Here is a 25728-nt window from a genome sequence, read left to right as displayed (position 1 = left end):
TGACAAGGAGAGCAGATGGCTTGACATTTTTGGTCGTCATTTATTATTTGGCAGCACTCTCTGCTAAAGTTGGTAACATGCAGGTTTGCATGTCAGCTTATCAGAAATTCTTCTGGGATAGGATGGCAGTATTCATTCCTAGCCTACCTGAAGATCAGAAAGTGGCTGTCCTAGCTAGCTTTTTAAAATGAAGCTCTTTCTCTGGTCAACCAGAAAATTCATTCTGCCAGACATTCTGTGGCCTGTGCCTCTAAAGTGATTTCTGTGCACCTCCATTGTAATGCATGGCTCAGGTCAATTGATCTCACTGACGAAGCCAGATGACATGTGGAAGACCTTCCCTTCGAGGGTGAGGGCCTCTTTAATTCCAAGACAGATGAGTCCTTAGGCCATCTTTGCAAGGCTCATCACGCCAGAAAGAAACTAGGTATCACTGGCCAGAGACATCAGTACCATCCACATCCTCAATGGCGCTCCTGTTTCTCCTTCTATACCATACTCCAGACCCCCTTGTTCTTCTTCATCTCATTTCTGTGGTTCCTCTCAACCCTCCACTTCTTTCTCCAGGAAACCCATCTGGCCAGAGCGGTATCAGCAAGAACAGCAACAGTCTTCCAAGAACTTGTCTTCTGTCAAATCTTGTTTTTGATCTCGCTGCTATAACCCAGACAGTCTTTTCTGTTCCATCTCAGCTTCAAATTTCCAAACTCTCCCACTTCTCATCACCTGGCGGAAGATGAACACAGATGCCTCGATCCTAACCATCATTCGCCTTGGCTATGCCATAGAATTTTCAAGTACCCTGCCTCTTGGCGTCTTTCATTCCACTCCTCCAATCTTGTAAGAGGAGATAATCACGTCTCTTCTTGACAAAGGGGCTATCCAATGCATTCTAGACAGGTACAGATTGGATGGTCATTTCTCCAAGTATTTCACAGTTCCAAAGAAAGTCAAAAGCCTTCATCCTATCTTAGACCTGAGAGGAGTCAATCATTACACCACTCTGCACAAATTCAATATGATGCCTCTACAGTCCATCCTGCCCTTCCTTCATCAAGGACATTGGTTTGCTTTTATGGGATCTGAAAGATGTTTATTTTCACATTGCAGTTTGGTCTCAACATCATTTTGCCATCAACGGAGATCAAAACACCATCTTACTGTTCAGCATTTCCACCACCCATAGTGTCTTCACAAAGTGCATGGTGATGGTGATCTTACACCTTCATGCCCAAGGAAGAAATATCTTCCCTTACCTAGACAACTGGCTGCTGGTGTCATCCTCCCATACCCAACTTTTCAAAGATGTTCACTATACTCTGTCTCTCCTCACAGACCTTGGTCTTACCATCAACCCTTCCAAGTCCATTCTGGAACTGGTAAAGGTGATAGAGTACATAGGAGCATCTCTAGACTTTCTCATGGCTCATGCCTACCTTCCTACAAGAAGAGTCAAGTCTCCCTCATCTCACAGTCATCTCTTCCGTCCATCAGCGAGGGATATTCAGCAGCTCCTGGGGCTCATGGCATCGACCATAGCTGTCACCTACCTGGCGCACATGAAATTCGGACTTCTACAGAAATGGTTCCTGTTGGTGTTCAACAACCTCTTTGAATGACATTTCAAGAGATTAAGCCTTCCAAGAGAAGTATTGGCCTTGTTCCATTGGTGGATCATCCCTTGGAATGTTCTGGGAGGGATGCGATTCCAGTTTCCACAGCCCTCAAGGATGGTCACCACGGATGCATCCATGACTGGCTGGTGAGCTCACTACAAAGGTCTCCGTGTTCAGGGCCAGTGGTTTCCCATTGAGGCTCAAATGCACATCAGTGCCCTAGAACTGCTGGCTGTCATCAAGGCTTTCAGAGCTTTCAAGAACCACCTCTGCCATAAGGTGGTCCAAGTTGTCACAGACAATACCACCACTGTCTGCTACATCCTTTTCTCTATTTCGCTATGCAACTGTGGAGATTATGCACCATCTGTTCCACCCATCCTGTAGCAGTCCATCTGGCAGGGAAGGACAGCTTCGTAGTGGATTCTCTGAATTAGGACAGGGATCTGCAATGCTGCTACAGTATATGGTCACAACTTTCCATGTTTGTCCAGCACTACAGGCTTGACTCCAGGTCATGTTGGAGTGCCAGTTTTGGTCATGTGGTTCTTTAATCTATTCTACAGTGGCCTGCCCACCATCCATAGGTAAGCTTTTTAGTTACCGTAATGTGTTAGGTACAGAGACCACGATGACGAAGAACAGGTTGCTTACCTGTATCTGTGATTCCTCGAGTGATCATCTGTGCTCTCACACATAAACGCCCTACCTCCCCTCTTTTGGGTTCCTTTATTTTTTGCAGTGGACTCGAACTGAAGGTGAAGCTAGATTGGAGGGATTGGGCATGCTCAGTACACAAGAGTGGGTGAGGCTACCCGCCAATCTGCTCAGCTTTTGAACTTCTGGATGGAGTCCTTGCACAAAACCCTAATGTGTGAGGACACAGATTACCACTTGAAGAACCATAGTTACAGATAAGCAACCTGTTCTTCTCCAACGACTCTTCTAAGTTTCACAAAGTTTGCATCCAATTCAGTGGGTCTTCTGAATAAATATAACATTACTCTGTTGGTTTCATAAATATGCCAAATTTATATTGTGTGTTATAAATAATGAGTTAGTACAGCAGTAAAATAAAGTTAGGTCTGGTGGAAAGGTTTTCCATATATTTTGTTTCCTCCTCCTTTATTTTTTCTCCTGGGGGGTGGGAATACATTTATCACAGTAGGTTCAAACATTTTATATCTGTAGCCATACTTACTGATGGAATGCAGACCATGACAGTAGGTAGTCAAAGTATTGTAAATCTCAACAAAAGGAGGATTCCTTTCCCCTTCATGGAGGATGCCCACATGGTTATTCAGCAACTAGTCTACTGCTGCTAGTGCTTATTCTTCCTCCTTCCATTAGTAAACAATGGCAGGTTACAAACCACCAGAAAGTACGCAACGAGCGCGTATTAGGATTAGGAAGGGGCAGTGCTTCCGCACCCCCCTAACCCTAGTACGCGCTCTGCGCGTAGAAAATGGAGGCGGTCATTCCTCACGGCTGCCGCCATCACTACGTCACGACCGCGCTGCCTCCAAACAAGGCAGCGCAGTTGTAACATATTGGGGCTGCGCCAGAGCACCTAGGGTGCTCTTTCCGCAACCCCGAAAGGAGCTCCATTTCGGAGCTCCTTCCTGGCTTTGCATCGCTGGGCGCAGCCTTCAGACGGCTGCGCCCAGCGATGCAGAGGAGAAAGGGGCCAAGTGACCCCTTTCTCCTCTTCCCTGCCATCACGGGGTGTCCTTGGGGCTTGGAGCCCCGAGGACAACCCCTTTCCAGGCGGCAGGGAAGCGGTGTTTTGCCGCTTCCCCACAGCCTGGAAAGCGGCGGATCGGCCCCAATCCGGCGGGGAAACGGTTGGGTGCAGGCTGCCGCTTTTCGGCTGTTTCTTCCTCCTCCCTCAAAAGTAGTAAATGAATGCCATGTAGGAGGGCTAGGGGTGAGAGTGCATGTTTGAACTCTGTTCTAAAGAACATTTTAGGTGGCTTAAAAATGGTTCAGTGAGTTCACATACTTGCCAAATCAGTCCCCTCCCCCCGCATATGTGGAATTCTTGCGTGTCACTCCCACTATGTCAGTGTAACAGACACCAGTACATTCCATTTCATGACCTTTATGCCATTTATGTATGTGATGTAGTATATGAGTAGAACATATACATAGATCCACCAACAATTGCATTGCCTCAGTTGTGTTTGTTGAAGGCTGCATACCTACTGCCAGGACTCCATGAGAAAATAATCAGTTTTAAGTGTAAAGACTGTGTTTTTAGAAGTTCTGTGGTTGGTAGAGGCAAGAGGCCTGTATGGAAGGTGCCACTCTCACTGCATGTTGAAAATGGGAAGAAGGGAATAACCAGCATGGAGGTGATTCCTCTGTTTGTTTGGAAATATAATCTCTTGTCCACCCTTTAAGCCATGTATATATGTGCCCTCAGGTCGCCCATTGACTTATGGTGACCCATGAATTTAATAGGGGTTTCTTAGGCAAGAGATAACTCAAAGCTGATTTTACCAGTTCCTGCCTCTGAGATATAGCTTATTGCATTGATTATTCATTTATGGTCTCCTATCAAAGTACTAACCAGAGCTGACCCTGCTTAGCTTCCAAAGTCAGATTGGCTCTAGTGCCTTTAGGATACTTAGGCTTGTTTTAATACACTTTCCTAAATTGCTTTTTTTTTCTTTCCTTCTTAGCAATGGCACCAGCATGATATCATTGATCATTCCCCCCAAAGACCAGATTTCACGAGTGGCAAAAATGTTAGCTGATGAATTTGGTACAGCATCAAACATTAAATCTCGAGTGAATCGCCTTTCAGTCCTTGGCGCCATTACATCTGTACAACAAAGGCTAAAACTTTATAACAAAGGTAAAATATTATCCTGTGTGTGCCACAAATATTTTGCTACATGCTTTGATATCACATGAGAGTTACACTTTGTGTTTGTGTTTTGTTTTTTTGTTTTTACAGTACCTCCAAATGGTCTGGTTGTTTACTGTGGGACAATTGTGACAGAAGAAGGAAAAGAGAAGAAAGTGAACATTGATTTTGAACCTTTCAAACCGATAAATACATCATTGTATTTGTGTGATAATAAATTCCATACAGAGGCAAGTGATATTCTGTATTTCTGTTCATATTTTAACAATACTGGTTTTTTAAAATCAGTTTGCTATTTGCTTATATGTTTGTGGGTGCATTGGGCTCTTGTAATTGTGCACACAATACATGGAGTTCTCCCTCCAAAGATTGGATTTCTGTTTGTTGATATATAAATATACTGAACATACCAGATTACCAGAACATTCCAGAAAACTTAAACTTTTTTCCCTATTAGACGTGACATAAAAGTAGTTTGTTTTGATTAGAAGAGAAGTGGCAAATGTGTGCTCCATGGGTCACATATGGCCTTGAGGAGGGGGTTTCTGTGTGACAGCATATCCTTCCAAGCCTCAGTTCAAGAATTTATTTTTCATTAAAAATAACATTTTGGAGGGCATCAACAGGTCCTCAAAAATCCTATCAGAAAGTGACAGGAAATGAATTCTGGTTGCCTGTGATATCACTTCCAGGTGCACTTCTGCAGACCACCAATGAATCAGAGGAGACAGAGGTAGCCTTCCAGCCTTCAATTGTGCTTATCCCTGGTTTAGAAGAGTGATAATCTGAGAATTGAGCACTTTTCAGACTTATGCCAATATCATACAGTAAATATATGTCAGTATATTAGGGTGGGTCCTCAAGATGAGCATTGAGCACCAAGGCCTTGAGCTTGGCCACTGAACAACCGTCAGTAAGTTCCCCACCTATCAAGTCGAAGTGTGTAAGAGGTCTGTGAGTGTGCTAGCAAAATCATTAGGAGCATTAAAGACCACACTTCTGAGAGCGCAGGCATTTGCACAACTATGTATAAAATTATTCAGATAATTTTCAACAAATTGTCCCAGCAAGATTCATGGATATATCTTCTAGAGTCGAATTGGGATGATTTGTTAATCCTCCCCATCTCCACCCCAGTTCAAGTCTGTACTTATAGAGAGAAGTACTTTAACCATAATGTATTTTTATCTGCTGAAGTCCAGCAGTAATTTTGACTACACATCATAATTCTTCTAGAGGATTAGTACATATCAGAATAATCATTTTAGTTTAGTATGTCGGTACAGAAACTGCAGAGGCTCTTTTTGGCTTGGCTGTAGGCTTTGGTTGATACAGTGGGCTCTCTCCTTACGATCCCCCCGCATAAGGGAAAATCCGCCTATGCTCAAGCCCCATAGGAAATAATGGGGCTCGTGCATGTGGCGGAGCTTTGTTTTATATAGTGTGCTAGTCAGTACAGTGAGCCCTTGGTATCCACTGGAGTTTGGTTCCAGGACTCCCTATGGATACCAAAATCTATGGATGCTCAAAACCTATTAAATACAATGGTGTAGTAAAAATGATGTCCCTTGTACAGAATGAGAAAATCAAGGGTTACTGTTTTGGAATTTTTATTTTTAAATAATATTTTCAAGCTGTGGATGGTTGAATCTGTGGATAAGGAGGGGCGATTGTAAGTTTGTAAGAGGCTTTCACTTGCATAAATTGTTATACAACACAAAACTATTTTTAGCTTGATATCCCATCTTGGTGCCCTGGCAAGACAGTTGCAGCTTGGATATTAAATTCCAGGCTTTTAAGCTTTAATGCAGTGGTTCCCAACTTTCCTAATGCAGCGACCCTTTAACACAGTTCCTTATGTTGTGGTGACCCAAACCTATGAAATTATTTTTGTTGCTACTTCATAACTGTAATTAAATAGGTGTTTTCCAATGGTCTTAGGCGACCCCCATGAAAGAGTCATTCGACCCCCAAGGGGGTCCCGACCTACAGGTTGGGAACCACTGCTTTAATGGGTTACCATCTTGCTTTACCTGCACAATGATTGGTGTTTACTTAGGTAAGTAGCTAAATAAAAGAATGACACATTCACTATTATCTGTTTTTGTTAAGAAACTTTCCATTAGTTATTAGCTGGAGTTTCATCTCTTTTGGTACAGCTGTTCTTCCATGTTCCCAGAACATTTGAGGTGTTCTTTTAAACAGAGTGTGAAATAAGCTGGCAGCTGATGATTTCCTTTTAACTAGCTTGTGCAGCCTTATAATCTCAATCAATTGGCAGTATTTCTCTCTAGCAAGCTTAAAGGGGCTTGTACCTGTTGACAGGAAATAGCCATCCATTAAACAATTAGAGTCACATTAATTTTTAAATGTTGTAAGTGGATCTAATTTTATTTTTAATGAGTTTGGAATGAGAGAAGATAGATCTTTAATTCTGGGAGTCTAAACATGGGTGAATTTCTTCTTCCAGCTGAATTCATTTTATCATTTACTCTGAAGTGTTGAGTATTGTGGCTTTGTTTAACTAACTTCTGTTTTGATTTTCAGGCCCTTACTGCATTACTGTCAGATGACAGCAAGTTTGGCTTTATTGTAATAGATGGTAGCGGTGCACTCTTTGGAACTCTTCAAGGAAATACCAGAGAGGTGCTGCACAAGTTCACAGTGGATCTCCCAAAGAAACATGGTACAGTTTAAAAATGGAATCAATTAGTGCGTGTCTTCAGAAAAGAGAAAGTGCTGGGAGGTCTGTTTTGTGAGCAGATCTGTCATCTGTGGGGTGGGAAGATACAAACCTAACTAGTCTTCCCAAATATAATATCTGGTCAATTTCAGTCAAATAACTAGGGCATTGAAGTTATGTGCACCAACTTCCCATTGTTTACATAAAGACTGCTTCCAAATAATTACGTTTTTTCAACAAAGCAGTTGAGCGTTGTTATCTTCCAGTGTGACTACTGTTACATGTTGGTATAAAGTTCTCTAGTTCTTCACTGAGTTTCCCATTCCTGTAGCAGAAGAAATAATAATACTTAGAGTTTTGCTTAGGATTTGGTTGGACTAGGTTTGCTTCCCCCTGTGGCAGCAGTTCTCTCTCAGCCTGACTTAACTGTACTGAGCTGAAACTGACCCCCTCAAACATTTCTTTAGTACTGAAAACAAACATACTTCATTATAATTAGATAAGCTTTATTGGTGGTAAACAATGCAGCAGGTGTTCTGTAACAATGAAAGCATTCCAGTCTGGTCTGTACCCCTTTGCAGCAAGTGATAGAATTCAGACTATTCCATGGCCAACACTCCAGTTCCACATGGCTGGATTTACAGAGCCAGGGAAAGATGGATTTCAAATGGTTGTGTAGTGCAGAAGCAAATAAAATGAACCAGGCACTGTTGCAATCCATCTCAAATTCTAATAGCTATGAGAATTGTACAAGTAGAGATCTGGAAGGAGGGTTTATTCCCCCATTGTGTTCCCAGCTGAGTATTTGGGGACAATAGAGGAGTAGATGGTCAAGCTAAAGCTATTCTAACTAGTAGGGCCTTCTACATATAATTACTCTTCCTATGCCACTGAACAGCTGTTAACTTTTGGCCCTGATGCTTGCAAGGATTCTAGAATCCATTTGCCAGTGTCTGGCCTTTTTTTGGTTGAAGTAGTGGGATTCTGGACAATCCTGCAATTTGCATCAATAAAGCAGTGTTCTAGAATAGAATCTGAGATGATATTGAAATGAATGTTTAATATCTAAGAAAATTAATAAGATAGGCTTAATTTTATACAGTGAGCCTTGTTTGTGATGGCTTCATACAATTGTACACTTCTAGTAACTGCAGCTGAATCAGAAATTATACTGTATTCTGCCTTGAATGATATATGTGGATTTCTGTATGTGCATTGGAAGACCAAGGTAGGGGTGGGATAGTCAAGGGTGAAAATCCATTTTCATGTAAAATGCTCTAGCAGTTTTGCTCCGTTTCATTTTGTTTTTCAAAGGAAGAGGAGGTCAGTCTGCCTTGCGTTTTGCTCGTTTGAGAATGGAGAAGCGGCACAACTATGTAAGAAAAGTAGCAGAAACTGCTGTACAGCTATTTGTTTCTGGCGACAAAGTGAACGTGGCTGGTCTTGTGTTAGCTGGATCAGCTGACTTCAAAACTGAACTAAGTCAGTCAGACATGTTTGATCAGGTAAGTGAAAGAACATCTTAATGTTTAATATGTTTAAATTGTTTTAATGTGATTAATAGTTTAATTCTGTTTTCATGTTGATTTTTGAATGTTTTTAATTATATTATAATGATTTTATTTTGTATGCTGCTTTAGGTCCCAATCATAGGGGAAAGGTGGGATATAAATAAAGATGATGATAAAGAGGAGGAGCAGTAGTGTGTTGGTGATGCGGGTTGTCTTAGATTTAGGTTTTAAGATAAAGAAATAATAGCTCATATAATGAAAGAGAAGGAACTTGGCTGGCATTGAATTCCCACCACTTGACCGCTAGTGCAATTTAGATGACATCCACTTCAATTCTGATTGTTCACCAAATTTTACTTGTATATTTTGCATTTGAACAGTAAGAGAGTTTGAAATGCATCTTGATATGATATGAACTTTCATTTATTTGAAGGTGGGATTTCACCTTTTTAGGTCAAAAACCAGACCTTTTTTTGTCCTCCAGACACTGTTTATTCTGTTTACTTATTTAAACTACTTTTTTTATTGGTCATCAAAAGGTCCTATATATTGTGTCACAAAATGTACCTTGATGTTATGCCTTCATTGTCTGGTCAACCATAGGATGCAGTTTGATTGCTCTTCTAACCTCACATGTTTTTTATTTATAGCGGTTGCAATCCAAAGTACTAAAGCTAGTTGACATCTCCTATGGTGGTGAAAATGGATTTAACCAAGCAATTGAATTGTCCACTGAGGTCCTTTCTAATGTGAAATTCATTCAAGAAAAGAAACTAATAGGTATGAATAAAATACCTACCCTTTCTTTGTATTCTCCTTGCATAATAAATAACATCCTCATTTCGTAGAAGGATAGTTCATAAGGTGCAGAAGGTATTTGTTCACAGTATTGCAGAATAAAATATGTCCAGTAAGAACATGCTACTCATCATTTGCCTGAAATGGAAGCAGCCATGTTTTAGGATAATAATTCCAATAGAGATGGTGGTGGTGGTATACCATTTTTATTGCTGACATAGTAAATTATTTTTGAAATTACTTAAATATGTTTGCATCCTGCTGGAAGCACTTTTAGCCACTTAGTGCTACTGTTTCCATTGTGTTGTCCAGCTTCAGTAAATGTTAATAAATTTCATTAGGTTATCCTAGGTGTTGGTGCTGCACACTACAGTACCTTGAACATGACTACTGTCAATTCTGTTTTGGCTTGTTACGATATCTGTTTAACAGGAAAGAAATTGGTTACACTGTGATTTAAACAAAATGACATTTTTAAAAAATGAATAAACAATATTGATTTTTAAAATTACTTATTCATATCTATCTATCTATCTATCTATCTATCTAACTGGCTACTATTACTATTCTTGTGCCCTCTTACTGGAATAACAATGGTTGCTTGAATTTAAACATTTTAACTTTAGCAGTTTATTGGCAGTTGTTCATTGTTAGACCAGTATGTAGTGTCAGTTGCTTCTTTTTAAGGCACACTATTTTATAGTGCAAGAAATGCCATTCAGAAGCAGATCCTTCAGTTAACATAGCACTTTTAAAAAAAAACAATTATTATTTGAGTTAATTGCCATAACATCTGAACTGCATTTTACTACTTCATTTACTACTTCTGATGAATGTATATATGTGTGTGTATTTTAATGTAGTCCTGCACATTAATGCAAAAAAGAAAAAACCAAACCAAAAAATAAATTTAAAAATCCTGTTTTAAACAACAACAACAAAAACCTGTATTTATTTAAACTGTTTTTTTCCCAGCCCTGCTAATGAGTCATTTGGATCTATAGAGAAATGTATTAAACTTGGATCAGGATCTAGGACAGTTGTTCTCAACCTATGGGCCGCAACCCCTTTGGGCGTCAAATGACCCTTTCACAGGGGTTGCTTAAGACCATCGGAAAACAGTAGCAAAGTTATAGTTATGAAGTAGCAACGAAAATGATTTTATGGTTGCGGGTCACCACAACATGAGGAACTATTTTAAAGGGTCGCATCATTAGGAAGGTTGAGAACCACTGATCTAGGAAGTGATGAAGTTTGGAGAAATGCCTATTATGCAGGCATACAGAACAGTGTTTCTGTACTTTCTTTCGTTGGCTACCTTTTAAATATGGTTACTCAAATCTGCTAGTGAAAAACATAGTCCATAAACAACATATTGCTTGCTACTGTCTGTTCGTGGTCTTATTCCTGAATCAGATGCCAGTGAAAGAGAGCCTTATGAAATCGAAGGCTTTTGCTGCCAGCATCCATAATTTTCTGTGGGTTTTCCGGGCTATGTGGCCATGTTCTAGAAGAATTTATTCCTGATGTTTTGCCTGCATGTGTGGCTGGCTTCTTCAGAGGGTGGTGGCATGGAAATTTGTGGTGTGTGTGTGTGTGTGTGTATTTGTGTGACTCTTGCTTGGGAGCAAGTGATTTACAGACCCACATCCACCTCGTGTATCCTCCCACCCTGAGGCCTTGCCATTCAACAGTAGACCAACATATTGATTAACATGTAAATCACTTCTTCCCAACCAAAGGTCACACAAGTATATATATACCCCACAAACCTCCATGCCACCACCCTCTGAAGATGCCAGCCACAGATGCAGGTGAAATGTCAGGAATAAATTATTCTAGAACATGGCCACTTAGCCTGGAAAACCCACAGAAAACAAAAGAGAGCCTTTTTTGTTCCCAGTCAGCAAACACATCAGGAACTTTGTTAGGTAACTGGCCTTGCCTTTAACCTACAATGTATAGATGTGATAACTGTGAAACTATCAGTGCCAGTGAGTCATCTCCCAAAGTGATTCATCTCCATTTTCTATAGCCAAACTGAGAGTGACCTAAATCCATGAGGGGTGTGTGTGGCATCTATTGATGGAGGAGCTTTCAACAGCAGAATCAGGAGAGGGCAGTATCTCTTCAATGCAGCTCGCTGTCTGTCCCAAAAGCCTCCTGGTAGAGGTTGGGAGACCTGACATTCCAAGGGCTACCACAGAAAAGGGAAGGGTGGAAAGTTATGCTACACTGATGCTATAGCAATTGTGCAATGTTGTATTTAGGTCAGATTCTCTCATCTCACAATAATGTATGTAATCTTGGCTAACTTAAGGAAAGTTTGTGTTGAATATTGCATGTTTACTTTCTTTTCTCTGGTTTGCACTGAATATAGGCCGATACTTTGATGAAATCAGTCAGGACACAGGAAAGTACTGTTTTGGTGTTGAAGACACTCTAAAGGCCTTAGAAATGGGAGCAGTAGAGATCCTGATAGTTTACGAGAACCTGGATATAATGAGATATGTTCTCCATTGCCAAGGCACAGAAGGTATGTTGTCCCAGCATACAGATGTTGGGAGTTGAGGGATCATCTTTGTTTGCATTGATATAAATTACTGTGCAAACTGGTTTGAGTCTTACATAAACAATTGCTGATGGCATTTGTAGAGAACTATAAGGTAATAAAAGCCATATTTTGAAATTAGATTTTACATACGATTATCTAAAAACTAGTGCCTTGGGGGGGATGAATATCTAAAGAATTGGGTGTACATATTTCTGTGTGTCACATGTATTGCTGTTGGCATTGGAATCTAGAAAGGATCAGATTTTCTTGCACGAACAGCCAGTTCAAAAGGCACTTAGAAGAGAGATCTTTAACACTCAGTTAAACTTCAATTTGAGCCATTTTTCTAGAAAGAATTATGTTATTGTCACCATTTCACAGCAGCTTTTCTATGAACAGGCCGGAAGAAAAAGAGAAAAGAAGTTGGTGTCAAAATGACACAAAACCTTGGGTAGTACACTACATTAAAAGGAGGATGTGTGGGTGGCATAATGCAAGTGTTTCTGATTTTCTGTAATAGTAACATGTGGCTTTTCCATTGGACAGTGTGACTGCATTTGGGAAATTGTACTGTTGTGCCTCTCATGCTTTGTTTCCGCCTCCCCTTTCCTGCAGAGGAGAAGATTCTCTATTTGACACCAGAACAAGAAAAAGATAAATCCCACTTCACAGATAAAGAGGTATTTATTATATATAGAGGAACACACTTTTCATTCATTAGGCTTGAAATAAGATAGGTGATCTGGAGCAACTCACTATCCACTTAACCTACCTCTCAAATTCACTCTAAGAAAAAAAAATCAAATAACTGAATATGTTATTGAATGCTTTGAAGATTGCAGAACACCAGCGTGGTAAATTGTTCCATAACATAGGGAATACCAGTTCTGACTGGTAGCTGTTGGCATGCTGGTAAATTTAACTGGGTTTGTCTTTTTTTTGTATTCATGCCAAATTCTGTGCAAAATGGAGTAGGCACAGCAGTTTCCTGAAAATAACAAATGTTTTCCTGATCAGTCCTTGTACTCCATGAAACCCCAACTAATCAGGTTTGAGCCAGATAAACTGTTAATATATATGCATTCTTGGGCAAAAAATTAGAGAAGTCCAAAGTGTTATATGGGAGATACCTGAAGCAGTTGACAGATTGGCTCCAAAGCTACAACCTTTGCTTTTGGTCACCTTTAGGTTGTAGTTAGGTGATTGTCTGATCAAACATGAATTTGTAGAGCATAAAAGATGAACATTTCTAATTGTAGAGTGAATAATAGGAGAAGTATTGGGTAACTGGCTGCCTTGGTGAGATCTGTTATCAGTCTCTCTGATATGGCAGCAGATGCAGTTCAGAAACAGGTGGTCACAGAGGCCTTTTTACATGAAGATATATATCCATCATAGTTTCTGCATTTCATATGCTTATGTGATCATATGGTGCTTTTTACTGCCTGCAATGTCATTCAGAATGAAAGTTTCTGTTCCTCATTCTTGCCCCTTAGGTCAAGGCACAAAGAAAGAGAGAGGGGTGTCCTTTTGATGAGTTAATTTGGAGCATTGTCGTTGTTCATTGTTGTAGGCAGAAAGTTGACCAACCTAACAATTCTAGCATTGCTTTTCTCTCTCTTGTGCACTCTTAGTGGTCAAGTGATCTTGTCTCTTACAGAGCATATTTCCTGATAAAACTTATATTGGCTAATTGAATTGAACTGCATTAATCCATATATTTTCAGAGTGCCACAATTAAAATGGAAGATAGTCCAGTATAACCCATAGAACCTAGACAGCTGGCAAATCAGCTGGAAACAAACAGAATCATATCAGAACATTGATAGTATGTCAGAAAATGGAAAGCAGTTTGTGAGATCATAAGGAAAGGTGATGTTTTTGTGATTTGATTTTATTTCTTAGGAAATACTGCAGTTGAACTGTAAAAAAGAGAAAAGTGACACAGTATATTAGAATAGGCTTTCCCAACTAGGTACTGCTGAGGATGGCTAGTGATTCAGACTGAATACAATGTGTTTTATTTATTAATTTTATATTCCATCTTTCTCTGCGAGGTCCTGTGGAAGGCATCCGACAGGGTGGTTGTGCTCCTTTTGCCACCCAAGAGCAGCAAGCTCTTGTGATTATCCATGAATAAGATGGCTTGTTCTTTGACTTCTCCTCATTTCCTACCTTGCTTTGCTCAGAATGTTAACTTTCTCAATCCTTTACAAACTTTCCTCTTTTAGCCTTTATTCTCTCTGTAGCTTACCATTCTTTTCTATATTTTCTTTAACCCCCCCCCCCCCCCGTTTTTTTTAAACAAAACCATACCTTGGTTCCTATTTTCTGCTGGATTTATTCACTCTTCTTCTATCCATGGTGCCAGCCAAGGGGATGAAGAAATCTATTAAGAAAGAAAAGAATGCTTTAGCAGTTACCATGGTCCTACCGTAAGCCTTAGGGTATCTCTCCTAGTATACAACCATGGATGTGTGCCCTCTTCTGATTCTGAAGAAATTTGCAATTACTTCATCAATTACCAGCAATGTGCATTAATGAACAGTCTTTTTGAAGAGTGGCTTCTCTAGAAATCTCTCAGTCTACTTCTCTGGCAATTCCAGCAGTCTAGGTAGCTCTAGTGGTTTAGCCGAAGCAATTGTCAAGCAATAGAAGAGGATTTTGTGTGCAGGAGGAAAACCTATTTTCTTGGTTTAGCTTATGATTATTCTTTTGCTTTCTTCAGCATCTGATGCCATTCTTATTATTTCATAATGATTCAGCTTGTGTTTTACTGTTCCCTGCTCTTCCCTTGGCTTAGCTTGGCATCTTTCAGTAACTACATGGCTTGTTAACAGATTGCATGCTCTCTTTTTCTTTGTTTAAGAGATGTGATGACTAGGGGCTAAATTACTGGGCTGAAGTAACCGTTAATGCTGTCTTATCCTTGGTGAGGCTCATAATGTGGGGTCTTGCGTTCCCTTAAAACCACCTCAGTTACCATTGGTGACAATCTGCCCCACCTCGAGTGGTTTCTGAACTATTTGTGGTCCATTCCTCTCTGGAATGGCCTATGTGAACTGAGACTCCAACAAAATCAAACAAGCATAAATGTCACTTCGGTTTCGAGCATTGCTGCCATGTCTACGAGAATGACTTGTAGAATGACTTTGGAATGCATTTCAAGATTGACCCAGGAACACACATCTTCTTGTCCTCCAAAGTGAGGAATGCTTTTGGCCACCTGACAGCTGTCTTGGGTCCTTTTCCAGGAGAAAAGTGGCATATGAAGTAGACAAAGTGACTCCGGAACTTACATCTTATCTTCTCCATGAGATGTACCTCCAACTATTGTTAGCTCTTTAGTTCTTGAATTTTCTCTCTCAAAACGCTCAGGAGAAAGGAAGAAACATTCTAAGCATTCCAATGCTGTTTTGCTGAACAAACAACAACTTGTGGAGATGCAGGATTTAGACCCATCAGTACAGGCTACATTGACAACTGTACACCACTCTTCTCCTACTGAATCTTTGCAGATTGTGCAGGTACAGATTGGCTAAAGACAAAATTGTAGAGCCTCCACAGCAAATACACATGCCACTTCCTGTGTATCATGCCACTGTGTCACAAACATTTATTAGATCACCTGGAAATGTAAGGAATCCATCACCACTGCATCAAGACATTGTTCGCTATTCCATGAGCACCTCCTTGTGATCACCTACTGAGTAGGAGGATTGCTTTCATCATGTTGATCCAGACACAAATTCAGAGATGACTTTGAATATTGTGAGGAATATAGAAACCATCGCCAGCACCAATCTGAAAAATAGGTATTATTTGCCATACTATTATCCATCTGAAGGTGACTTCTATGACAGACACTAGGATTGTTATTTCATTGTTTCTTGTTACCTCTGTGAGGTTTCTTACGTCCTTAGGTTCACACACATGTTCAACAACCTCTTCCATCACCTCGTTGGCCTCTTACTCTCTGGTCTACTCCTGTTGTACATGTGCATCATGCAACCACTATTTCTCCTGCTGTCGGATCTAGCTCCCAATAACAGCAGGTCCAAGACCTCCCAGTATGCTGAAAGACAATACTAGAATATCTTCCACCTGTCCCTCCATGGCATCAATTGCTTTCTCAGAGGCTTCTACCTAAACTGCACAGCATTCAACCTCCCCTTCCGATGCTGCCTGAGACACCGCCTCCTCAGGTATCCCTGCCTCTCAGCCACCTTTGCGATCCCTGGTCAAATGTGTATCCTTGTCTACTACAGATGACTTATGAGCATTTTCTGAACAAATGTTGAGGTTGCAAGTTAAACAGGAGGAGGTAAAAACCAGTAATCCAGTCTACCAAAGGATCCAGACAAAAGTTCCTACACCAACTTCAATCCTCTTCTTACCTTCTCTGCTAAAAATAGCTAGGTATTCTTGGTGGACTCTTTCTACAGTTCCTCCCACATCTTGGAAAATCAACAGCTTGCATGAAGTTACAGATTCAGACACTGCTTGGCTCCTACAACATCCAAAACCAAACTCAGTAGTGATGGAGGCCTTGCAGACTAAGATTCCTGCAGGAATCTAGATCCATGTTGACTGACAAAGGTGGCCACAAGTTAGAACTAATGGCTAAAATGTTTTACTCATCTTCTGCTTTAAATCTTCATATCTCAAACTATTCAGCCTGCATAGGAGCTTATCAGCAGAAGCTGTAGGAAAAGAGTCTTTCCTCTGCGTGATGAGCTCCCAGTCAAAAAGAAGCACCTGCTTTAAAATGAGACTCTAGCAGGACAACAAATCAACTTTGCTTGCTATATTGCTGATTATTCAGCTAAAGTCCTGGCAGCAACTATGGCATTAAGAAAGCATTCCTGGCTGCAATCTTTTGGCCTCTCCACTCAAGCCAAAAACAAGATCAAGGACATACCCTTTGACAAACAAGGGCATGGGTGAAAAACTAACCCAAAAAATTACGTCCACTGCATGGATGTATGTCATGGTTTCTCATTCTCAGTCTTCCTCCAAGACTTCCTTTGGGTGTCAACAATTATCCTCTGATCAGAAATACTCCTTTAGCCCAATGTCTACACAAAAGTCTTCCCAGTCCTCCACCTCTTCTGGGAATTGATAAGCTTTGTCATGAAAATACCATCTTGTCTTTCAAAAAAAGGAGTCCGGACCAAGGAAAGAAACGTCTTTGACTTCTCTTCCCCGCTCTCCTCACACTGTCTACAACCTTTTGACAACAATCTGGCCTAATACCAAAATGATTTGACCACAATTACTACTGACACCTGGGTCCTCAATATTGTCTGTAAGGGATATGCCATTGAGTTTGGGGAGTATCCTCAAACAGGATTAATCTGTGTGACTCTCTTCTGACATTCTTCTAGATGAAGTTGCTATCTCACCTATCAAGCCTGCCCCTCTGACATCAATCCATTGGAGATTGTTCTCCCAATATTTCATCATCAGCAAGAAGGACAGGGTCTTCACTCCATTCTGGACCTCAAAGAGGTCAGCACCTACATTCTGCCCAGATATTTCAGAATGTCTCTGCTGTCCTACCTCTGTTTCAAACAGGAGACTGGTCTGTGCCTCTGTGTCTCAAGGATACTTGTTTCCATTTTGGGATTTGATAGTCAGGCTGACAATTCCTGTTTGCTGTGGGAAGAAGAGCTTTCCAGTTTTGCATCATTTCCTTTGGACTCTCCATGTCACCTCGAGTATTCACAAAGTGAATGGTTGAGACTAAAGGGAATTGTTGTCTTCCCATATATAGATGACTAGCTCCTAGTAGACAGGTCATGTCATCAGTTGATCTGACACATTACTCTCAACCTCATCATCAATCTCAAGAAGTCTTGACTTGAACCAACTCAGAGGGTAGTTTATCACTGTAATCTTAGACTCCATTTCAGCTGCAGCTTACCTTCCAGAGGAGAAATTTTATACTCTGATATGAACAACACTAAGGTTCCCACAGGTTGCCAGCCTGGTTAGTCCAGGTCCTATTCATCCATATGACCTCCATGACTATTGTTACCCCTCTGGCCCATCTTTGGTTCTAACTGCTGCAATCTTGGTTTCTCTCCTTGTTTGACTCGTTGGAGAATCCTCCCAACAAGAGACTCACCTCATTATGTGCTCCAGTCTTTGAATTGGTGGCTTAACACTTGCAGTGTTCAGACAGGAATGCCTTTCCTCTCCCCTCAGCCATGTATTCCGATCATGATAGGTGCATCTTCGGAGGGCTAGGGCACCAACTCAGAACACTCTGTCCATGAAGTCCATTCAGTGGCTGGGTGAGTAGATGTCCCTGTACATCAATGTTCTTGAAATGCTGGTATTGGAAAAAGCCATTTGAGCCTTTGAATCCTTCCTGTGAGGCAACACTATTCATATCATTACCAACAACACCATAGTAATGTATTACTTGGAATAAGCAGAGAGGAATGAATTTGAACACTTTGCTCCATCTGACATTATGGGTCTGGGACTGGTGTGTTTTGAGGGGAATCTTCCTGTTAGCAGATATGTACCATGAGAGGGAAACACTCTGGCACACTAACTCAGCACTATGCCACGAATCAATGCTCCATCCTGACATTATTCGTTGAATTTTTCATTAATGAGGCAATCTGCAGTTTGATCTCTTTGTGGGCCTGGTGAACAAGCAGTGCTGACAGTACTGTTCCAGAATTAAGAAGGGCCAACAGCAAGGCAGCAACTTACTTTTCAGCTGGAATGGACCCCTGGTGTACATGTTTCCACTCTTACCAGGCTGATATCCAACTAGAGCAGATGTGATTTTGATAATACTGTGATGGCCGAGATAGGTGTGGTTTATGCAGTTCCTGCATCTAGGTTAGTAAACATACCTCCATCTATCCGAGATCAATCCACCAGAGCAGTAGCGGCTTCTTTTGCTTTCCTGAGTAGTACTCTACTAGACAATGTATGCAGGATTGCTGTGTGGTCACAATCACTGACTTTTATATTACACTACACACTGAGTGCTTGTTCCAGAACTAATGCAGCCTTTGGAGTGGCAGTCTGGCTCTCCAGTTGAAAGTAACAGTTAGTATTTCTAGTTCTCTCTGGGTGAGGGCAGCGTTGCCCTGTGATTAATAAAATTTCATGGTTGAACTGTTAAATGTTTGTATTTTTGGCATAGCACTCCCATCTCCTTTTGTGAGTAGTTTGCTAGTCTCACACCTGTGTGAGTCACAGACCACAAAGAAGGAGGACAGGTTCCATACCTGCCTGCAACTGTAGTTCTTTGAGTGGTCATCTGTGAACTCACATTAACCTGCCCATCCTCCCCTCATTATATGTCCTTCATCTTTTGTCCTTGGGATCTGCTATGTGGCATGTTTGGGAACTGAGGTAAATGAGCAGGAACAGTGGGGATAGAGCTACGGGTGATTGGAGCTATTGCCAAAAATCTTGCCTAGCTCTTCTAGAAGCTTCTGAATATGCACTGTGCAGGATTATTCAATTGTGTGAACTACAGATAGCTTGAAGAATAGAGTTGCAGGTATGCAACCTATCCTTCCACATGCCCATTATCCCCCATCGCCAACAGCATCTAGATACTCCTGCAATTATTTCCATGGATATACAAGGCTCTTCCATTCAGCTTGGCCTAGCCCCTGAATGTGTTTTCAAAGCTTAGCTTATGATAGCACTGGTAGCATACCTCCACCTAAAAGGCACAAACCTTTTCCTATATTTAGACATTATTATTTTGAAATCACCATTCCTTCCAGAGGCCAGACTGGACCTAAGCATCACTTTATAAAGCTATGAGCTTGCAGGAAGACTAATTAATCAAAGAAATGTTGCCTGTTTCCCTCCCAAGTCAGTGTTCTTTCTCCTATTTCTGTGGTTGCACGAGCTTGACTTCACTTCTTGGTAGTTAGCTTACTGTTGTAAACCCCTTAGAGACTGCTTAGTTGAGTATAAAGCGATATATAAATGAAGCTGCTATTTCTGCTACTCAGTGTATCTTACGTGGAAAGTCTTTCTTTGCCGGGGCAGACACAATTGGTATACCCAGAAAACATGGATTAGCTAATGGAGTGTCTCTTTTTCTTACAGTCAGATATACAAATGGGCATTAAGCCTTATGTTGTGAGGAGATGTAGCAGGTGCTGCCCGACAACGGCCTTTTATTCCACTATCACCATTAACAATTCCTGAGAGCATTTTTTTAAATTTTGCATCTATGTCCTACATGGAATTACCATCAGATGCTTAAAGCCCTAACTGCACCTCACTTTGAACACCTTTGAAATATTTCTTTTTGTTTAAAATGGCTTTTCTGGTCACTGTGACCAACGAGAAGAGCATAAAAGCTTGTAGCCATATTGATCTGGGACCACCTCTATATATTGATGAGGGACACAGTCACACGCATTCTGAATTCCCTCAGCCCTTTGCCACGTTTTCATCAGTTCCAGGAAGTTGTCTTTCTCTCCTTTTATCCCAGTCCCTCCCTCCTCTCCGAGAAGTCATGGCGCACACAAGATGACCACAAGGCACTGAAATTTTATATCAAACAGTTTAGATATTCATATTCCTTCTTTATATCTTATCGTCCGATCTATATAGGGGAGATAGTGTCTAAGTCCACATTCACATGAAGACTTCATCACTAATGTTCTAATGTCAGAGATCTGTTCGGTCTTCATAGGCTACACCCAGTACATCTGCAAGTTATTATTGGATGGGCTTTATGCCTCAGCAATGGGCAGCCTTTGGCAAACAGGTTCTGCAAGGTGTTGTAGAACCAAACTTGGCATTGTCAACCATTCCCCTCAATAGGGTAAAGCTTGAATGTAACCCATACTGTTGGATACTTCTCACAGGATCTCTCATGCAAGTATCTTCTCAAGAGGTCCGTGGGAGGCATCTCCCATCTTAAGTTGGTTGGTGAGTCCCTGGGTTCTTTGTTTTAAGTTTACAAAAAGTGCTAGCTAACTTCTCGGAGGGGAACCCTATTACTTTTCCCTCCCCACCTCATCGGACACTGTTTTGCTGTTGGATCACTCTTCAGCCTGTGATCCAAGCTTGGCTACAATCGGAACTGGAGGAGAAGCCAATCATAACTCTTACTCATTGATAATCACATGACCTTGCCTCTCCTGGGCGGTGAAAGGAGCACAACACCTACTGCCAGATACTTCCCACAGACCTCCTGAGAGGGAGGTGAGTACTACAGTTATTTTTCACCAAGATGGCACTAAAGCCAGGTGGGTTCTGCAGGGCGTTATCAAACCAAATTAGGTTTATCAGCCATGGACATCTCAGCAGGGAAAAGCTTTTGAGTGTAGCCCATGCTGTTGGATACATCTCACAAATCTCCCAGAGTAGGTGGAGTTGTTACGTAACCATGAAAGTATCTTTTTGGGAGGTCCATAGGAGGATGATATAGGAACAAAAATAACATTAAATTTCAAAAACGAACAAACAAAACGTAGATATACTTCTGACAGTGGTGGGATCCGGATAGACCTCTACTCAAAACATAAGCAGGCAGACAAGACTATGTGGAGAATGGTGATTTTCAAAGTGCTGTGGTCCTGAGCCATTTAGGGAAAGGACTGCAGAAGTGGACTAACACCTATCGTCTCTGAACATTGGCCATGCTGGGAGTGTTTGAATGGGTTTTGGAGTCTAAAAACATCAGGAGAAGGACCACATGTACCTCATTTTCATAACTACTTTTCTAAAATTGGATTCTGAAATGTATTGACAAGATGCATCAACAGAATATATTTGCTAAAATTTAATTTAATAATATGCTCCTAGTTTCATGCTGTCCTAGTAAATGTAGAGCTCATATATATTGACTGCTTGTCAAATGCATTGGCTTTTATACCTGAACAAAGTTTCTTTCTTCTTAGTAGAATTTTTTTTAAAATGTAGGATATAAAGTTAGATTGTAAGGCAGGGAACCGTCTAATTAAAAGATAATAATAATTGTAAGTTGCTCCGAGAGCCTTTAGGGCTGAAGGGTAGGGTATAAATACCATAAATAAAATAAATTATAAATATATAAAGTTATGATTTGAATACAGAACATAGAATTGCTTATTTTTTCTCTCTCCAATGTTGATCTTTAGACTGGACAGGAACACGAACTTATAGAAAGTATGCCTCTGCTTGAGTGGTTTGCTAACAACTACAAGAAGTTTGGAGCCACATTGGAAATTGTGACAGACAAGTCACAGGAAGGATCCCAGTTTGTGAAAGGATTTGGAGGAATTGGAGGTAAATCGAAAGGGAAAATGGCAATGTGTTTATGATCATATTATGCTCATAACTGGTGTGGTGGTGGGGAGAACAAGTCCAAAAGAAGGAGAGGTGTGCTGTAATAGGAGCTGAGTGAAGGGCATGATTGATCACAATAGTGTTGCAATATTCATTTGTGGCCTCCTCCAGCCCCACCCAAAAAATCCCTCTCTGGTGCAGTGCATTGTACAGTTAAAAATTGTAAATATGTTGCCCCTATTGACACCCTCATGAAAGGAACTATAGTATAGTTTTATAAAATGGTCCACTTTAAACAGGAAACCACTTTTTAATGTTGTGTAATGTCACCAAGTGAAACATTTTAGTGGGATTCATTTCTCTTCTGGTGTAATATAGGCAGGTACAAATTAGGCTATAATTATGTTTCTATATTTAATGATAATGCATTTTCTGGAATGTTTTTGATCACCTTCCTTTTGCATCTCAGAAGTGCATGTAGCATAAATTTTTAAAAAAACTTCTGTAGTTAATGCATGTACTTCTACCAGTTCAAAACCTTAGCCATGATCAAGTGCATCCATGTACACTTCATGTGTTACTGTCTCTCTGATTAATTAATGAGGTCTCATTTCAGTAACTTCACAACACACACTGGCTGGCAACTAGTATAGATGAATTTTTGTGGTAAGTAGGGACAGTCGTATACTGGTTCCTTTGTAATGCTGCCTCCTGCCCCACATGAGGAACATAACCCAGAATTGCTGATACAATCACATTGGACTGTGACTGCTTGCTTGTCTGTTCAGACTGGGATACTTCCTCATCACTGTTGCTTTAGATAGCCTTGTAAGCTAAATACCTCAGCTCCTTAAAGAATTTATCTCCTATTTTGTATACATGCATACCTTGTAGCTTTAAACAAACATTGGACCAAAACACATGGCAGAAATAATCCAGTTTGAGACTGCTTTACCTGCCCTGGCTCAGTGCTAGGGAAGCCTGGGAATTATAGTTTATTGTGGCATCAGAGCTCTGTGACAGAGAAGGCTAAATGTCTAACAAAACTACAGTTCTCAGAATTCCCTAGCATTGAGCCAGAGCGGTTAAAGTGGTCTCAAACTGGATTATTTCTGCAGTGTATTTTGGACCACCGTCAAAAGTGGAAATTAAAGTTCACTGAAGTTCTTACCAATTTTAAATATCTGTAGGTAGGAAATGTATGCACCTTGAGGCAGTGAGGAATTGGTTTGAGAAGTCAGCTGGTTTCCTGTTAATGACAAGTGTTTGTAATTTTTTCTGTTTAATATTTATTTCCAAAGGTATCTTGAGGTACCGAGTGGACTTCCAGGGAATGGAATACCAAGGAGGAGATGATGAATTTTTTGACCTTGATGACTACTAGGTAGTCGACCTGGGTCTGGCAAAATGTGCCTCACCCCTCCAGCATCCAACCCAAGGAGAAGACTCACAATGGAAAACAAAACAGATCCCTGCCTTAGAATTGGAGTATTTCCAGAACTTTATCCAGAACACCAGGTTTAAAAAAAGAAGAAAGAAAGAAAGAAGCAAACCCTACTGATTTGTCATAGTGTCAGTACAGCAGCAATCTACTGAGTTTCTATAATGCCATTTTGGACTAATTTAAAAAAGAAAAAAAAATCCCAGTTTTTACTTTTACTCAATGGTAAAATTGGTTGCTCTTGTATTTTATGAAAATGATTTTTTTAACCTTCATGCTACATTAACTGCTGTCAACCTTCATTTGGAAAAAATTAATAGAAATATTATACTGGTTTGTTTCTTATTTTGATCGGAGGCAATTTATTGCTGCGTTTTGCAGTGACATGACCCATTTACATGGCGTTCTTGGCTTAGACTGCAGAAGAAGAACCTTAGGGAGATATTGTTCCCATTGTTCTCAGTCTACAGTGGTGGAAATTAAAAGGAATTGAACTTTATGGCATGCCATCTGGAAAGGTGTGACTTGCAAATTCAGACAGTCTGGGAAGTCCACCATTTCATTCTTAGACTGCAAAAGCACTGCTTGTATCAATCAGGAAGTATGTATCATTAATGGCAATCAAAATGCCAGGGTCTCAGCAAGCTTGATTGGGATAATGAGTTGTGTGGCCTTCACTCTTCCCTCTTGTCAGTCAATAAACAGTTTCCACAAGCAAGCTAATATTACTTACGCTTGGTTCTATTATTTACTAGGGTTTGGGTTTTTTTGTTTGTTTTAGTTTTGCTTTGGGACTGTATAAGCTGCCTTGGTGGATCAACATCAAACATTTTGCAAACTGCTTTAAATGGAAGTGGTGAGCAATATAGGACTGATCGAAATCTTGGCACTGACAGATGTGAAGCTTCTGTAGAAATTAGCAACTTTTTTTAGAAGCTCGGTGCCAAAGGTTCACATTCAACACTGTGGCATAGTTTGTGCGAGGCAGATAGCTCCCTTTCCTGCATTCCCCTGGGACTGGCTGATTTTTTTTTCTAAAGGATACTCTGATATTTTAGTGCCTAGCTCTGTTCACATTTTCCTCTCCCCCCTCCTTGTATTGGTCAAAAGCTCCCCAACTTGCAAGATTTTCATATCGTTCCAGTTATCCTGTCTCACTTGAATTGAAGGGAGTTTGTCTTAATTAAGCCTTCTCATCGCAGCGTATACTTTAAAAGAGGTCCAAAATGACTTTCTGTCAATGTGAGCAATAGAATTTGTATCTTTTTATAACTCCGCAAACAGACAGTGTGTGTGATTGTCCACAGTGTTCACATTGAATGAAACTCCTTATAGAAGCCCTTTGTCTGTCTTGGGATGCAACCTGATTTATAGAACGCCTGATCACAAGCATCCTTGTGCTCTTCAAAGCAGTACACTTTGATTTTGCCATTGTAAATGGGTCTGCTATGACATGACAAGAGCAGAAGAAAATTGGGTGTAAATTTACATTTTTGAATATACTGCTTGTTTCACATTTAGGGTATGCGGCTCCTTTTTTTGTAGTTTATTTTTACTATTTAAGTTTGGAAATGATGCCAAATTTTTGTATCTCTTTAATCAATGTGTTATCTCTGGTGATATATATTGCATTATATATTGATGTGTATATCAATATATACTGATATGTATTACACTTACACAAACACATTAAAAGGGTGAGAATCCTAGCCTTTTTGCATACTACTTAGCCTCTTCAGAGAGCTCCCAAGCAGTGATATCTTGGTGTTGTGATGTACAGAAAATGGAGAAGAGTATTAAACCATATTTAAGAATATATGTTGGATTCCTGATTTTATTTGCGGGAATGATGCAGCATTGGCTACTGCTGTTCATCAAATAACTGAACCTATCTATTTATTATGTCTGCCTTTCATCCAGTAAGCTCAATGCAGTCTACATTGCTTTCCTCACTACTTTATCCTCACAATGATCCTGTGAG

General features: G+C 40.5%; 1 protein-coding gene across 1 annotated transcript in view; it reads left to right on the top strand.

The window, feature by feature from the left end:
• Positions 1-24475, top strand: part of ETF1 (eukaryotic translation termination factor 1) — a 50527-nt gene extending 26052 nt beyond the window's left edge. Inside the window, exons 3-11 of the mRNA XM_042469922.1 lie at positions 4301-4476; positions 4579-4718; positions 7036-7174; positions 8486-8676; positions 9333-9462; positions 11861-12016; positions 12650-12714; positions 22159-22306; positions 23608-24475. Coding sequence (XP_042325856.1) covers positions 4301-4476; positions 4579-4718; positions 7036-7174; positions 8486-8676; positions 9333-9462; positions 11861-12016; positions 12650-12714; positions 22159-22306; positions 23608-23690 — 1228 coding nt within the window. The 3' untranslated portion in view covers positions 23691-24475. The remainder of the gene's footprint in view (positions 1-4300; positions 4477-4578; positions 4719-7035; positions 7175-8485; positions 8677-9332; positions 9463-11860; positions 12017-12649; positions 12715-22158; positions 22307-23607) is intronic.
• The last annotated feature ends 1253 nt before the right edge of the window (positions 24476-25728 follow it).

This window comes from Sceloporus undulatus, chromosome 1, assembly GCF_019175285.1.
Source record: "Sceloporus undulatus isolate JIND9_A2432 ecotype Alabama chromosome 1, SceUnd_v1.1, whole genome shotgun sequence".
Lineage (NCBI taxonomy): Eukaryota > Metazoa > Chordata > Lepidosauria > Squamata > Phrynosomatidae > Sceloporus > Sceloporus undulatus.
The sequence above is the reverse complement of the archived record's forward strand: the minus strand, read 5'-3'. Positions and strand labels throughout refer to the sequence as shown.